Source organism: Neophocaena asiaeorientalis, unplaced genomic scaffold, assembly GCF_003031525.2.
Source record: "Neophocaena asiaeorientalis asiaeorientalis breed wild unplaced genomic scaffold, Neophocaena_asiaeorientalis_V1.1 scaffold678, whole genome shotgun sequence".
Lineage (NCBI taxonomy): Eukaryota > Metazoa > Chordata > Mammalia > Artiodactyla > Phocoenidae > Neophocaena > Neophocaena asiaeorientalis.
In genome coordinates this window covers 1,248,301-1,263,851 of record NW_020175038.1, presented here as the reverse complement: position 1 = coordinate 1,263,851, position 15,551 = coordinate 1,248,301, and the positions used below count along the sequence as shown (strand labels likewise).

Genomic DNA, 15,551 nt, shown 5'->3' with positions numbered 1-15,551 from the left:
ATGGGCCATGAAAGCATCATTAGTTGGATATTTAGAAATGAACCTCCGTCGGCCTTCCCTGGTGGTCCAGTGGTTAAGAAGCAGCACTTCCAATGCAGGGGGCTCGTGTTCCATCCCTGGTTGGGGAACTAAGACTCCACATTCTGCCTGGCGCGGCCCCCTCCAAAAAAAAAAGTGAAAAAAAAAGAAATGAACCTCGATGAGATATAGTTGGAGTCTTCCACCTAGAATAGTGGTAATAAGAAACATGAGGTGTGACATACTGCTGTTTAACAATGATTCTTTTCTTGCCCCCCTAGGAATGGGTGAATTTAAGGTCCATCGAGTACGTTTCTTTAATTATGTTCCATCAGGGATCCGCTGTGTGGCTTACAATAACCAGTCAAACAGATTGGCTGTTTCACGAACAGATGGCACTGTGGAAATTTATAATTTGTCAGCAAACTACTTTCAAGAGAAAGTAAGTCATTTGGGAGCCTGATTTGGTGTTTTTGATGTTAATTTTTTTCTTAAGTTCAATTCTGCCAAATCTATGTTTTTTGTATTCAAAGAGATCAAAAGAATAGTAACTCTCCCCCACTCTCTCCGGAGTTGTTTAGAACCACATAACAGATATGCGATCTCTTGTCTGAATGATGCGCTTAGAGTTTTGATCTGTGTGATGTTGGTTAGAAAGATCCGACCTAGGAATTGTGGTGCTCCCTGTCATTTGGAAACTGAGGTTTGCTAGATCTGTTGGGCACAATAAGAAGGGAAATTGTCAAGACCATTGCTTCATATCAGTCTCTGCACCATTGTACCTTTGGTAAAGTGTCATTTCCTGCTATAAGTGTCAGTACCCATTTCATTGTCAATTCAGAAAAAATGATGAGACATTTTAATATCAAACATTTTGGTGATGTAATATCAGGAAGATGGATTCCTAAGTTCATCTGTCTGAGAGAAGGTAGATTTATGTTTGGGAATAAAGATTTTAAATTAGGTAAAGTACTGTTTGGGTGTATGCAAAGGGCTGTTACAGCAGCATATTTTTCAAAGGCGGTGATTACTGATTTCAAGTGCAACAAAATAATTCAGGTCACATTTACTGAGTGCCTTACATGCCATAGGCACCATGAAATAAATGAATAGAAGGAAAAATGAATGAATGCAGTGCCCAGCAACTTAGTACTTGGAATTTAGGCACTCTGTAAATGTTTCTAAATGACTGAGTGGCAAGTATTAGGCATTAAGATGAATGTCAGAGGCGCTACCTTCAAGGAGTTCAAAATCCAGTGGGGGAAAGATGAGTATACAGTTTCCAAACAGTGTGGCAAATTTTATGATAGACCTAAGCAGAGGCATAGAATCTTAGTGGAGAGGTGCCTTCTCTGATGAGGTGGGTTTAGGATTCCTGGAAAGAGATGACTTACTGAGCTGATCCCTGAAGCACTAATAGGAGTTAAGAAATTGCTGGCCACCACAAAGGAGTCACATTCCATAGAATGAAAAACATGCTGTGGTACATGCTTGTTGCATCCTGTGATTTTTCTTGTCATTTATGATAATTGGAATTATATAATAGTTCATATATATTTGTTTAATGTTTTCTTCCTTGCTGAACTTCAAATTTTATGAAAACAAGGACCTTGTCAGTGATATTCATGGTTGTATTCCCAACATTTAGCAAGTGCCTAGGACAAAGACACTGCTTAGTTAATACATGTTGAATGAATAAGTCAACTGGTCTTTACCTAGTATTTTCCTCTCCCATCTGTTTTCTTTTTTTTTGAACAATTAATTCAGTCTAGTCTTCCACTTTCTCCATGTTCCCTTCCCTGCTATTGAAGATTGCTTAACTCTGAACAAGAGCTTGTTTCTCAGAACAAGAAAACATTATATCTCTGAGAGTGAAGAGTAGTGCCTAGGAGTAAGGAGACCCACATTCTCTTCATGTCATTGACTTTGGCCCTTTGGGCAAGCCACTTAATTAATGAATATTTTGCCTTTTCAAGTTCAGATAGGAAAAATTATACCTCCTCATTCCCTTTTGTATCAAGCAGATATAAGAGTAAAACTCCTGGGCTTCCCTGGTGGCGCAGTGGTTGAGAGTCTGCCTGCCGATGCAGGGGACATGGGTTCGTGCACCCATCCGGGAAGATCCCACATGCCGCGGAGCGGCTGGGCCCGTGAGCCATGGCTGCTGAGCCTGTGTGTCCTGAGCCTGTGCTCCGCAACGGGAGAGGCCACAGCAGTGAGAGGCCTGCGTACTGCAAAAAAAAAAAAAAGAATAAAATTCCTTGATAGTATGAATGCTTTTTGAGTGCTAAGGAAACACTTAGAAATCTGAGACTTGAATGAAAAGCTGGAGTGAGCTGCCTTTGTTTATTTTAATTTTTTAAACAGCTTTTAATTGGTGAAATTGACACACAGTAAGCAACATGTATTCAAAGTGTATGTATTGGTAACTTTTGACATGTATACACCTTTGAAATTATCACTCAATCAAGGTAATTGCGATGATTTTTAAAAATTAGATACATCAGATACAAACTGGATTGTCTGAAACTTTATTGTCTAAAAAGTTTTTGCAGAACAAGTCCTAGTAAAAGAAACAAAACCAACTGTATAAGTAACTAAAATGTGAACCTGAAAAAAATGAAAATATCAGTAACATGATCTTCAGATAGTGTAAAACCCCACACTATTTATTTCCAGAGAGGCATTTTGATTTTCACCTTTTTGCCTGTGACCACTCAATGCTAGTAGCTGATGAATTCGTGGTGGGTTGAAAAGTTATGGTGTTTCTGTAGTTTTTCCCAGGTCATGAGTCTCGGGCTACAGAAGCTCTGTGCTGGGCAAACGGACAGCGACTGTTTAGTGCTGGACTCAATGGAGAGATTATTGAGTATGATTTGCAGGCGTTAAACATCAAGTATGCTATGGATGCCTTTGGAGGACCCATTTGGAGCATGGCTGCCAGCCCCAGTGGCTCTCAACTTTTGGTCAGTAAGCAACTATTGGTAATTCAAACCAAGATTTCTCTTGTGCCCACTTAAACTTGCTTCCTTATGTTCATAGGAAGGTGAAATTGTATTATAGCATGTAGCAACTCCACTCTGAGCAACCAAGCAAGCAACTGTATCTGGATTCCAATACGAGATACAAGATTGGGGTTCTTGTTGGGGATTTAAAGCTCCCTTGTCCTTTGGCACTCTTTCTGCTGCTACTTTGGACCTCGTTGATTCATTTATGAAACCAGAGGTTTCAGTTTGGTTCAGCATTTCCCAAACTGTGTTCTTTGGAATTGGGAGATGTAGAAACTGTCTTTTGTTTTGTTGTGCCTTGTGTTTTATGGTAAGTGTTATTTCAGAAATACGGCGTACTAAATCCTTCTGTAGATTCACAACACATGTTAGTATATCAAAACTTCGGATAGGTCCTTCTACAAGTCAACCTGTGGAACCATGTTTTTCCAGTGTTTCTCAAAAAATTTTTGAGCACAGACTTAAGACTTCCCCCCCCGAGAGGGCAGGCAGCAGAAGCAAGAAGAACTACATACAACCTGCAGCCTGTGGAACAAAAACCACATTCACAGAAAGAGACAAGATGAAAAGGCAGAGAGCTATGTACCAGATGAAGGAACAAGATAAAACCCCAGAAAAACAACTAAATGAAGTGGAGATAGGCAACCTTCCAGAAAAAGAATTCAGAATAATGATAGTGAAGATGATCCAGGACCTCGGAAAAAGAATGGAGGCAAAGATTGAGAAGATGCAAGAAATGTTTAACAAAGACCTAGAATTAAAGAACAAACAAACAGACATGAACAATACAATAACTGAAATGAAAACTACAGTAGAAGGAATCAATAGCAGAATAACTGAGGCAGAAGAACGGATAAGTGACCTGGAAGACACAATGGTGGAATTCACTGCTGCGGAACAGAATAAAGAAAAAAGAATGAAAAGAAATGAAGGCAGCCTGAGAGACCTCTGGGACAACATTAAACACAACAACATTCGCATGATAGGGGTCCCAGAAGGAGAAGAGAGAGAGAAAGGACCAGAGAAAATATTTGAAGAGATTATAGTCAAAAACTTCCCTAACATGGGAAAGGAAATAGCCACCCAAGTCCAGGAAGTGCAGAGTCCCATACAGGATAAACCCAGAGAGAAACACACCGAGACACATAGTAATTAAATTCGCCAAAATTAAAGAAAAATTATTAAAAGCAGCAAGGGAAAAACGATAAATAACATTCAAGGGAACTCCCATAGGTTAACAGCTGATTTCTCAGCAGAAACTCTACAAGCCAGAAGGCAGTCACATGATATACTTAAAGTGATGAAAGGGAAGAACCTACAACCAAGATTACTCTACCTGGCAAGGTAGCAAACATCATTCTCAATGGTGAAAAACTGAAAGCATTTCCTCTAAGATCAGGAACAAGACAAGGATGTGCACTCTCACCACTATTATTCAACATAGTGTTGCAAGTCCTAGCCTCGGCAATCAGAGAAGAAAAATAAAAGGAACAAATTGGAGAAGAAGTAAAACTGTCACTGTTTGCAAATGACATGATACTATACATAGAGAATCCTAAAGGTGCCACCAGAAAGCTACTAGAGCTAATCAATATTGAAAACTACAATGAGGTATCACCTCACACCAGTTAGAATGGGCATCATCAGAAAATCTACAAACAAATGCTGGAGAGGGTGTGGAGAAAAGGAACCCTCTTGCACTGTTGGTGGGAATGTATATTGATACAGCCACTATGGAGAACAGTATGGAGGTTCCTTAAAAAACTAAAAGTAGAGCTACCATATGATCCTGCAATCCCACTGCTGGGCGTATATACCCAGAGAAAACCATAATTCAAAAAGACACATGTACCCCAATGTTCATTGCAGCACTATTTACAATAGCCAGGTCATGGAAGCAACCTAAATGTCCATCGAAGGACAAATGGATAAAGAAAATGTGGTACATATAGACAATGGAAAGACTCCCCCCCTCCATTCTTACCATTAGACTGGGTACTTGCAGAGATTTAGTTTTCTGTGATGGATTTATGATTTTTTTTACATTTGTACTATTTTGTAATATCTTGACGTATCTCCATTTAGGTGACACAGTTAATGGGTCTTTTATTTAGGCCATGGGTGTCCAGCAGAGACATGCTGTGAAATCCTATTTCTCCTCCATGTCCTATTCAGGAATTGGGCCCCTAATTGGCCTGCTTTCTGGCTAGGACATGAGGACTGCCAGGAATACACTACCAGTTTCTTGGTACCAGTACTTTTTCCCTCTCACAAACTATTTTTCTCTTTCAGAACAAGTGTTAGCTTGAAGGAGGAAATGTATATATTTGTAAATATATATATTTAGTTCTATAAAATGCTTTCTTTATTTTCTATTCCCTTTTCCATAATAGGTTGGCTGCGAAGATGGATCTGTGAAACTATTTCAGATCACCCCAGACAAAATCCAGTTTGAAAGAAATTTTGATCGTCAGAAAAGTAAGGGTTATTTGTGGTGAGGCAGTGAGTAGTCTTAACAAGAAGTTGTATTTCTGTGCCACTGGGGATGGGATATTTTCCCATGGGTCCAGGTAATATTTTATCTATATGCTAACTTTCTGTGAGTGCAGCGTATGTGCTAGATGCTGTCCTTAGCTCAGGTCCTCTCCACTGTGTAGCATAGCTTTGATTCCCTGGTTAAGTAATAATACAGGAAGCTAGCAATCCAAAATAGGAAAATGAGTGTTTCTGTGTAAATCAATTTGTTAGTTCTCACTTATTTTTGTGAAGTTTTAACAAATGTGCATAAAGTCTCAGAACTCGGATTTTTCTTTAGGAGCTGTGGTTCTCAGTTCTGCTAGTACTTTCAAGTTGAATGGAGGAATTTTATAAATAATTGCCCCTGTTCCACCTGGACTGACTGACAGTGACATCCAGAACAGAGCCTGGCAAACTATTTCTGTGAAGACACCAGCTAGTAAATATTGTAGGCTTTGCAGGCCCTATAGTCTCTGCCAACTCTTGTCATTATAGCACCGCAGTTGCCCTAGATAATACTTAACAAATGCTCATGGTTGTGCTCTGGTAAAACTTCATTTACAAAAACAGGTGGTGACCCCAGTTTGGCCTTTGGGCCACAGTTTGCTGACTCCTTTTCTATTATCCACTTTTTTTTTTTTTTAACATCTTTATTGGAGTATAATTGCTTTACAGTGGTGTGTTAGTTTCTGTTTTATAACAAAGTGAATCAGCTATACATATATGTATATCCTCGTATCTCCTCCCTCTTGCGTCTCCCTCCCACCCTCCCTATCCCACCCTGACTCCTTTGCTAGAGAGTAGTGTCTGATGTGTTCTCTGTATCCAATAGTAATGTTTATCCTCTGCTAAGCAGATCCCTGTATTGTTTGTTTTTAATATCTCCAGGGTGTTCTTTTTTTAATTACAAAGGTGATAAAATGCTTGGTAAAAATTTCATGCATTTAGCCAAGTGTGAAAGAGAAAATAAGTGTCTCATTTCACTCTGTAGGCAACATTTTGGAACTAATCTGGACTTTTTTGTATATTCAGATAGACAAATACATTCACAGGAGTGCTTGCACTTGGTTTTCAGCTTAGTTTTTCATTTGATGTATCACAGACATCTTTCTGTGTCAGTCATGCCAGTCTGCATGGCATTTCATTTTATGGTGTTCCATAATTTATTTAACCAAACTCCTATTGATGGATATTAATTTTGTTTTTACTACTATAGCCAGTGCTGTAATGAACATTCTTATATACACTTGGGCATTCCTGTAAATATTTATTTTTTTGTTAAATTCCTAGTGCAATTACCATGCCAAATTTGCACGTTTAAATTTTGTTAGGTTACTACCAGATCACCTTCAAAAGGTTGTGCTTATCTACACTCCCATCAACCATTTATCCATTATTAAAAGTAAGTATCAAATATGTCATCGTGGGTCCCAGGGCAAAGTTGTCCCTCACCTGATATAAAACAGTCCTTCGCAAGAGCGCAGTAGATGAACTTTAAAACTATAGAACGCTAGCCCTGTAGATCTTTGTGGAAGGAGAACTCAGTTACCCTTTGCTGTATATTTATGTGTATGTCACTTTCTCTTTTGTTGTACAACCCCCAAGGTCGAATCCTGAGCCTCAGCTGGCATCCCGCTGGTACCCACATTGCAGCTGGCTCCATAGACTACATTAGTGTGTTTGATGTCAAATCAGGTGACTGTTTTTCTCAGTTCATTTGGGGTGTGGGTCTTGTTTGTCAGAGCCACATTTCTGGGTTTCCAAAAGCTTGTGACCTTATGCTTTCATGAACCTTCTGAGATGTCACCATGAATTTCACTTCTTTCTTGGATTACTACTGCTGCTTTTAGGGGAATCTTGGTTCTTCAGTGGAATACAGTATTTTTCATCATAAGAATTCACACTAAAATTTGCCCTCAACCAGTGAGACATTTACTACGAGCAATCAGTAGAATACCTATTTATATATACCAGTTCTTTGTAAAAGTGGGTGTCTGTATTTGAGGAACGTAAGATCTTGGTAACATAGTTGGTGAGACTTGAGATCAGAAAGATAGAGAACAACGTGCTTCCTCTGTCCTTGGCCTAGAGAATTGGCTGATGGATTCCTTCAGTGAGGAGACTGACTTCAACTTGTTAGGTGGCTGTGTCTGTACTCCCCGCTAAGATGAGAGGAAACACAGGGCAGACATGTCGCCTTTTTCTTTTTCCTTAGTGCTTGAGCAAGTTTTTTATTATCAGTTACATGTGCATATAGTCAAAGAATTCCTTAAGGCTTGTTACAAAAGAGCAGGAGTCCCCCTCTATCCCTTCTCCCACTCCTCAAAGGCAGCCGCCTGCAACTCTTAGCTAATTCTTTTGGTATTTATCTTTATGCTATACATACTATGCTTAAAATGCTTTATTTGTTTCAGTTTTAGCCCATTATTTATTGACTTCCGCTATTTAACCCTCTTTCTCTGCCCTTTGCCACATGTAGCAATATTTCCTCCTGATCCTCCCAGTATGGTTATGTTCTCACTTTGTTCAGATTAGCAGTTGATGTTTTTATTCTTAGACTATATACATACAACTTGCATAGTAAATTTCTTTTCCTTTCCTGTATGCTTTTGGTTAATGCTGAGTGTCTGTCTCTGTCTCTCTCTCTTGTGTGTGTGTGAGTGTGTGTGAGATTGAGATATATATATCACTAATTCATCTCCACATTCTTCCAGTTGTATGATTTAGGTTCAGCTACATCTGGGGTTTTTTTCTGTTTTTTTTTTGTTTGTTTGTTTGTTCGTTAGTTTGTTTTGGGTTTTTTTGCGGGATCTTAGTTCCCCCACCAGGAATTGAACCTGGACCCCTGCAGTGAAAGTGCCAAGTTCTAACTACTGGATCGCCAGGGAATTCCCACATCTGGTTTTCTTTCTATCACTTTTATCTCCTTGAAGGTTTCTCTCCCAGAGCCTTCTGCCCTGCTCCAGCTTAGTGGAGCCAGTTTCTGGGCCTACTGCACAACTCTGAGATCTTGAACTCTGGTTTTTCAACCATTCTGGAGATCCCCTTTGCTTTATTCTCCAGTAGAGTTCCCTGTTGCCAAGTCATTCATTTTCTTAGTTTATCACTTTGTTTGATGGATCCTGAGAAAGGGTTTCTGAGAAAGAATTCTAGGTTGGAAATTATTTTTCCTTAGAATTTTGAAGCTGTGGTTCCACTGTCGTCCAGCTTCTAGTATTGTTATGGACTCTGATGCCTTTCTGAGAGTAGATCCTTTATGTAGGTTTTTGTGGTTGGTTTTTCCTGGGAGCTTTTAAGATCTTCCCTTTATCTTTACTGTTCTGAAATGTAATAATTATGTTTTTTGTTGTGTGGATCTGTTAACATCAATTGTATTGGACAACTTGGTAGGTTCCTTTAATCTAAAAACCCATGTTTTTCATTTCTGAGGAAAATTCTTATAATTATTTTGTAAAGGAATTTCTTTCCATTTTCTCCTTTCTGGAATTTTATTACTGGAATGTTGCCTCTTCTAATTTTCTTTCTTTCTTTTTTTCTTTTTCTCCCTTGTTATTTTTCATCTCTAGCTTCTTACTCTGCTTCCTGGGAGAGTTTGTCATTTTTATCTTTCAGTCCTTTTATTGAGGTTCTCATTTCTGCCATTCATTTCCAGAGTTCTTTTTTTGTTTCCTGAATGTTCTTTTTTACAGCATTCTCTTTTTGTTTCATTATACAGTATACTAACTCTTCTCCAAGACTATTCATGGTAATATTTGTGAAGTGTTCTTCGCCCTGGCTTGTTCACACCTTGTTGTTTATTTTTTTCTGGTCGTATATTGGGCCAGATATTTCATATTGAGGCTTTCCTCCCGTGTCTAGAGGTTCCTCTCATCACCACACGAGTGGTGCTGATCACATCTGAGCTTCATTGAGGAATGGTCTGGCTGGACTGTTAGCTTGGGGATGCTCTCAAGACAGGCTCTTTAGATCCTTTCTCTTGTGCTGGTCATATTTCTCAGAAATGTTTTTTGTTCTCCTACCTGGTGACAACAAGCCCAGCCATCAGCATTCTAAGAAGAAAGCTGGTGTTCTCAATACAGAGTTATAGCATTTCACTTAAGCTGCGTTCCATGCATCACCTCTGTTTCCAGACTATCTGGAGTCACCAGTTGCTGAGTCTTCTGAGGAGTCCATGGTATAAATCAGGTGGTTTCTTGGCTTTTCCTACTGCGGATTTGGGACTTAGTTTTAGGGTTCTACTAAGTCGGTTACTACTCCGTGTCTGCTTTCCAGTTCCCCAAATGTTGGCACTATTGTCTTCTCTCCCTTTCTCATGGGGATTTGGAAGGGAGCAGAGTGTAATGTGTGTGTGCAGTTGGCTGCTTTTCAGTGAAGCCTCAGATGTCTCGTTTCCATTTCACCTCTCCACCAAAAATTCCTTTTGTCTGCACCCCCCGCCCCCTACCGCTGCCCTCCTTCTTCAGGGAACCATTTTGGTGTTCCAAAACTGAGTTCACCATAACCACTGTTTACTGGCTGTCTGTGGTCTGTGCTCAGGCAGCTGACTTACCAGATGCCTACCACAGGCAGCTTCTGAAGACTGAGGAGAAATAAGTGCCATTCACATGCGGGCTTTGCTTTCTTTTTCAGGGAGCGCTATTCATAAGATGCTTGTGGATAGGCAGTATATGGGTGTGTCTAAGCGGAAGTGTATCATATGGGGCGTGGCCTTCCTGTCCGATGGCACCGTCATAAGCGTGGACTCTGCTGGGAAGGTGCAGTTCTGGGACTCAGCTACCGGTACCCTTGTAAAGAATCATCTCATCGCAAATACTGACGTGCAGTCCATTGCCATATCTGATGTGAGTATAGTCCCTGTTTGAGCAGTTCCTGTACAACCTGGGGCATGAGTAGAGAAGGCCGTGTCAGTGGTGTGCCACAGACACTGTTCCCTAATCCTGAATGTTGTAGTGGAGGAAGATTGAGTTTAGGACAATGCATCTGAAAACCCACACAGTTTTCCTGAACACTTATTCTCCAACAGTTAGTTAGAGAATATTCTCTAAACGATTAGTTAGCAGAGAGGTTTTCTTCAGACACTCCCTGTCCCCAGTTAACCCCGTCTGATTGTAGGTGGGGCACAAGTATTCTAGAAGAATCTTGAGAAGTGCTATTTCCTCTCTCTGCCTGACCTGCTTCCTATCTTGGAACATTAGAAGGTAATTTTATAGTGATTTCGACGCTACTGATTTTTCTCCTATTTGTATAGGAGTTAAAGCAGGTTTGTATTGAACATGTGTGCCTCTTGCCATCTTGTAACATGAATTCTTAATCAGAAACCTTTGGATATTTTAGCAATGAGGCACAGGAAGTGATTTTGAGGTTTGTTTTTTTTTAATGTTTATTGGAGTATAGTTGATTTACAATGTTGTGTTAGTTTCTGCTGTACAACAAAGTGAATCCGTTATACATACACATATATCCATTCTTTTCCCGTATAAGTCATTAGAGTATTGAGTAGAGTTCCCTATGCTATACACTAGGTCCTTATTAGTTATCTGTTTTATATATAGTAGTGTGTCTACGTCAATCCCAATCTCCCAATTTATCATCCCCACTCCTGCTTCTCTCCCCACCCCGTAACCATAAATTTGTTTTCTACATCTGCGACTTTGTTTCTGTTTTGTAAATAAGTTCATTTGTACCATTTTTTTAGATTCCACATGTAAGCGATATTATATGATATTTGTCTCTCTGTCTGAGCTTTGAGGTTTGTTGACTAGATCTTTTATCTTTACGTAATTAGTTTGAGTGTTGTTTTCTTACTTAAGTGTGTCTAGTGTAGAGATCACTCCTGCTTTCTTTTCTTGCCTATAAAATGTTCCTATCCCATTCCACAGTTTTTCCATGAGAACAATTTGTTAGTGCTGAAGCCCTATAAAACATGTAGGTGTCACATATAAACTATAATAGAAGTCAAGGTTTAAATGAGTGGGAGGAATTTTCCTTTTAAAATAGAGTTTTGATCCAAAATGGTTGTAATTATTAGACAGTAAGACTTAACTATTAAATTTAGTACTATTTAAAGTGTAATTATTTAAGGATTATGCACCTGTTCAAAGACCAAAGAAGATGTATATTTATTGCTATGGAACAATTTCCAGGATATATTGGTAAGGGGAAAAAGTAGAACAGTATTACAGTGTATAATGTAGTATATAATAGTGTATTAAGGAAAGATAGAGCAGATTTATATATTAGATATTTATATATGAGATATTCTAGGACTTCCCGGGTGGTCCAGTGGTTAAGACTCAGCGCTTCCATTGCAGGGGATGTGGGTTCAGTCGCTAGTCAGGGAACTAAGATCCTGCATGCTGTGTGGCATGGCTAAAAATAAAAGAGAAAAGAAAAGAAACAGATATTCTATGTGTATACAGTTTTGCTAGTATATACATAGAATATCTCTGGAAATATTGAAAATGCAAATAATGACAGTTTCTGGAAGAAAGTTTTTGGGGGGTAGGTGGAAGACAGCTGTAACTTGTACTGTGTACCACTTGATACTGTCTGATCTTCTACCTTGTGCCTATATTACTCTATTGCATTAAGTCTTAGATACAAATGATTGTAACATGTCATAATTTTGTTATCATGGGAAAGAAGAAATACTTTTATTAAACTATGACAGAGTGGTTTTTTAAATGTAAAATTCATATTTTATAAGCACATAATATAAGCTTTTATAATATAAACTGACACAATGCTTTTTTAAACATAAAATTTTATTTATTGAAGAGCTTCTTGAAGCTCTTGAAGAAATTTTCTTGAAGAAATTTTCTGTTATATCACTCGTACGCATATATAAACAGGAAAGTATGTGTGAAATAAAATGATAAGGGTATTCCTAGAACGTCTTCACATTCAGAGTTGGACTCTGAATCACTTGAACTCAGTTATTGGGGTCCATGTTTCTCACACATGCCTCCCAGCCATCCACAGTGTTGGTAGAAGATGCTCCAATATAGTCCCAAGATTTTCTTTTAGGCTTTTGACAACTGTTCTGCAAGTTGTTTTTGTTTTGTTTTGTTTTATTATTATTTGGCTGCATCGGGTCTTAGTTGCTGCCTGTGGGATCTTCATCATGGCCTGCGGGATCTTTCCTTGAGGCGCGTGGGATCTTTCCTTACAGCACACAGGCTCTTCATTGTGGCGTGCAGGCTTCTCTATTTGCGGTGCGGGCTTCTCTCTAGTTGTGGCGCGTGCACGGCATGTGAGATCTTAGTTCCCCAGCCAGGGATCAAACCGCATCCCCTGCATTGGAAGGTGGATTCGTAATCACTGGGCCACGAGGGAAAGCCGTATTCTGCAAGTTTTGATGTTCATTCTTTATCTGAAGATGTCACATAACACAGGTTGACAGATATAAATATTTTGATACCAGAGGTGTTAAGATGTGAGAAAATGTGTGCCTGAGAAGCAAGGGATTGTGGTACTGTTTTTTTTTTTTTTTTTTTCAATTGAAACGTGCAATTGTACAAATTCCAGTCCTCAAAAATGCCTATCACAAACTCTGGAGTTGGGCAGAGTTGGGTTTGAATCCCAGTCATACCACTTAATAGTTACGTGTCTTCCTTGGGTAAGGCGCTTCTTTCTAAGTCTCAGTTTCTTCCTCTGTGAGGACAAGGAGGTTAGTAATACATGCTGCGTGGCGTCTGAGGAAAGATTAAATGGGTTGTGCTTGTAAAGTGCTAAGCAGAGTGTCTGGCACAGCGAGTGTGCTATTGCCATTTTCATATCTCTTTTGACACCAGTCCTAATTTCAAGGCTTTTCTCCATACTCTCTTGCCAGAACAGATGGTTGTATTTAGATTTCTTTTCAGTGGTTTCTCATTGACTAAAGAGTGAATTGTGGCAAACACCCAGTCCTTTGATCTTCTTAGAAGCCTTTCACCTCCATCAGGTAGGCAAGTACTGATTCCTGCAGGGAGTTGTAGGGAACATTTGCCTTCATTTAGAGGTCAGTCCTGAGATTTTGTGTTCCCTGTGAAGCAGTCACTCTTTGATTAAGTTAGTGTGTGTGCACATGTGTGTGCGCGTGTGTGTGCGCGCGTGCATGCACTTGCGCACCCCCCCCAGGTCTGTTTTTCCCTTGCTTCATTCCTGTTGCACCCCAAGAGAGCCCTTTTCTTTTGTTTGCTTTTCAGTTCTTTTATGATTCCACCTCAGGGAAAGAGAATGTGGAATGAGAGGCCTCCCTTCCCAGTTCTTCTCTGTAGGTAGTACTTTGAGCAAACAGCCACTTGAACTGTTTAGTGGAGGTGATGGAGAGAGCGAGTGAATTCCTAAGCGGCTCAGTATTTCCACTTTTGCCTTAGGCTAATGGTTTTCAAATAGTACCCTTAGAGGAGGTGAGGGAGAGGCCTGTGCCCGGAGCAAAGGCTTTGGCGGCAGATACACGTCTGTAAACTAACAGACAGGTAAACTTTTGAAGTTCCAGTTTCCTTATCTGTGTAAAGGGCTATTAAATGATGATTGGGGGGGGGAAAGGGTAAAATCATAACTCATCCAAACATGAAATGGAAGTATGTCAGAGATTTTCTGTAACTCATTAACTAATGAGGGAACCAGTAAGTTACAAGCAGTTCTAAGGGAGAAATCAAAGAACACAGTTATGTAAGGCCATCAGGAATGCTGAAATGATTTACAAATTGTTGCAGGACTCAGTGTCCACAGGACAATCATCAGCTGCATTCTACCGAGCACAATTCTTTTGCATCTCTATGCAAGAGAATCTTTTGCATCACTCTCAGTTTTTTTACAATTTATGGAGTTGTAAAGTAGCTCTAGGACAATCAGAGGGCTCACCAGCCAAGGACATCAGTACTTGTTATGCTCATTTCAGTCTTTTATAGTTTCTCCTGATAGGACAGATGATACTTAACCTTGCAGGTGGTTGAAGGATTAGAGATGATATGACATACAACGTTCCTAGCACAGTCAGTGTGTAGTTGATGGCAGCTACATGCTCACATGTGTGCAGACATCTCACTTTTCTTGACTTCTCACCTACTCTTTACACCGTTTGATTGGTTAACTACTGATCCAGGTTTCTGATTTTTCTCAGTACCATATCAAGCCTCCTGTTTTGTTTTCTTACTCAAAGTTATGTGCATTTTTAAAAATGAGTTAAAATGAAAATGGTTTTGAGATTATAGAGGAATTTTAAAAAGTAGTTGTAGACACAGTAAGACCTTTTAAAACTGACAGAAATCCTCGTGCTCAACATGCTGACAAGAGAGAGCCTTAAACTGGGGACCAGGGAACCTGCATCTTTGTGATATTGATCAGGCCACTTCCCCTCCTCAGCCCACCCTCTCTTCATCTCTAAAAAGAGGACAGTGAATTTTAGGGTTTTCTAAGCTTCAGTCTTTTGACTGCCAGATTTGCGACCCCTCCCTTTTCCCCAATATTGTTGCTATTCTAATGAGGTCGGGTTTGCATTATATGAAAGCACGCTAACAGTTTGAAGTACTTACTGTTAATTTTGTCAGTAGGGGGCGCTTTGTTACCTATGCGCGAACTTGCTGCCCTGATGGAATTGTTAGCTTCTGGAGGAAAAAGACCCCTGCAACCTCCCTTCAATTCTGGGCATAGGTTTTCCCCCTAAGCTGCCCAGACAGAAAACCTCGGGGAATATTTTAAAAACTGGGCCCTGTTTTGCTCAAATGTACCTCCCTAATGATTTACTTTCTCAGCAAGAAGACAGTTTCGTGGTGGGCACAGCCGAGGGGACAGTGTTCCATTTTCAGCTGGTCTCTGTGACTTCCAACAGCAGTGAGAAGCAGTGGGTGCGGACAAAGCCATTTCAGCATCACACTCACGACGTGCGAGCCGTGGCCCACAGCCCCATAGCACTGATATCTGGAGGTGGGTTTCAGTCTTGGCCGGGAGTGCTTCATTACTCTGCCCAGCTGTGGTTATTTTCTTTTTTTTTTTTTTTTTTCTGTGGTTTTTTTTTTGTTGGGC

At 39.9% G+C, this 15,551-nt stretch overlaps 1 protein-coding gene across 1 annotated transcript in view; it reads left to right on the top strand.

Annotated features, from left to right (window-relative positions):
• Nucleotides 1–292: 292 nt before the first annotated feature.
• UTP4 (UTP4 small subunit processome component) overlaps nucleotides 293–15,551 on the top strand; it is a 28,075-nt gene continuing 12,816 nt past the window's right edge. The window contains exons 1-6 of the mRNA XM_024763105.1: nucleotides 293–460; nucleotides 2,793–2,984; nucleotides 5,420–5,504; nucleotides 7,149–7,238; nucleotides 10,173–10,384; nucleotides 15,281–15,452. Of these exons, the coding sequence (XP_024618873.1) occupies nucleotides 302–460; nucleotides 2,793–2,984; nucleotides 5,420–5,504; nucleotides 7,149–7,238; nucleotides 10,173–10,384; nucleotides 15,281–15,452 (910 nt within the window). The 5' untranslated portion in view covers nucleotides 293–301. The remainder of the gene's footprint in view (nucleotides 461–2,792; nucleotides 2,985–5,419; nucleotides 5,505–7,148; nucleotides 7,239–10,172; nucleotides 10,385–15,280; nucleotides 15,453–15,551) is intronic.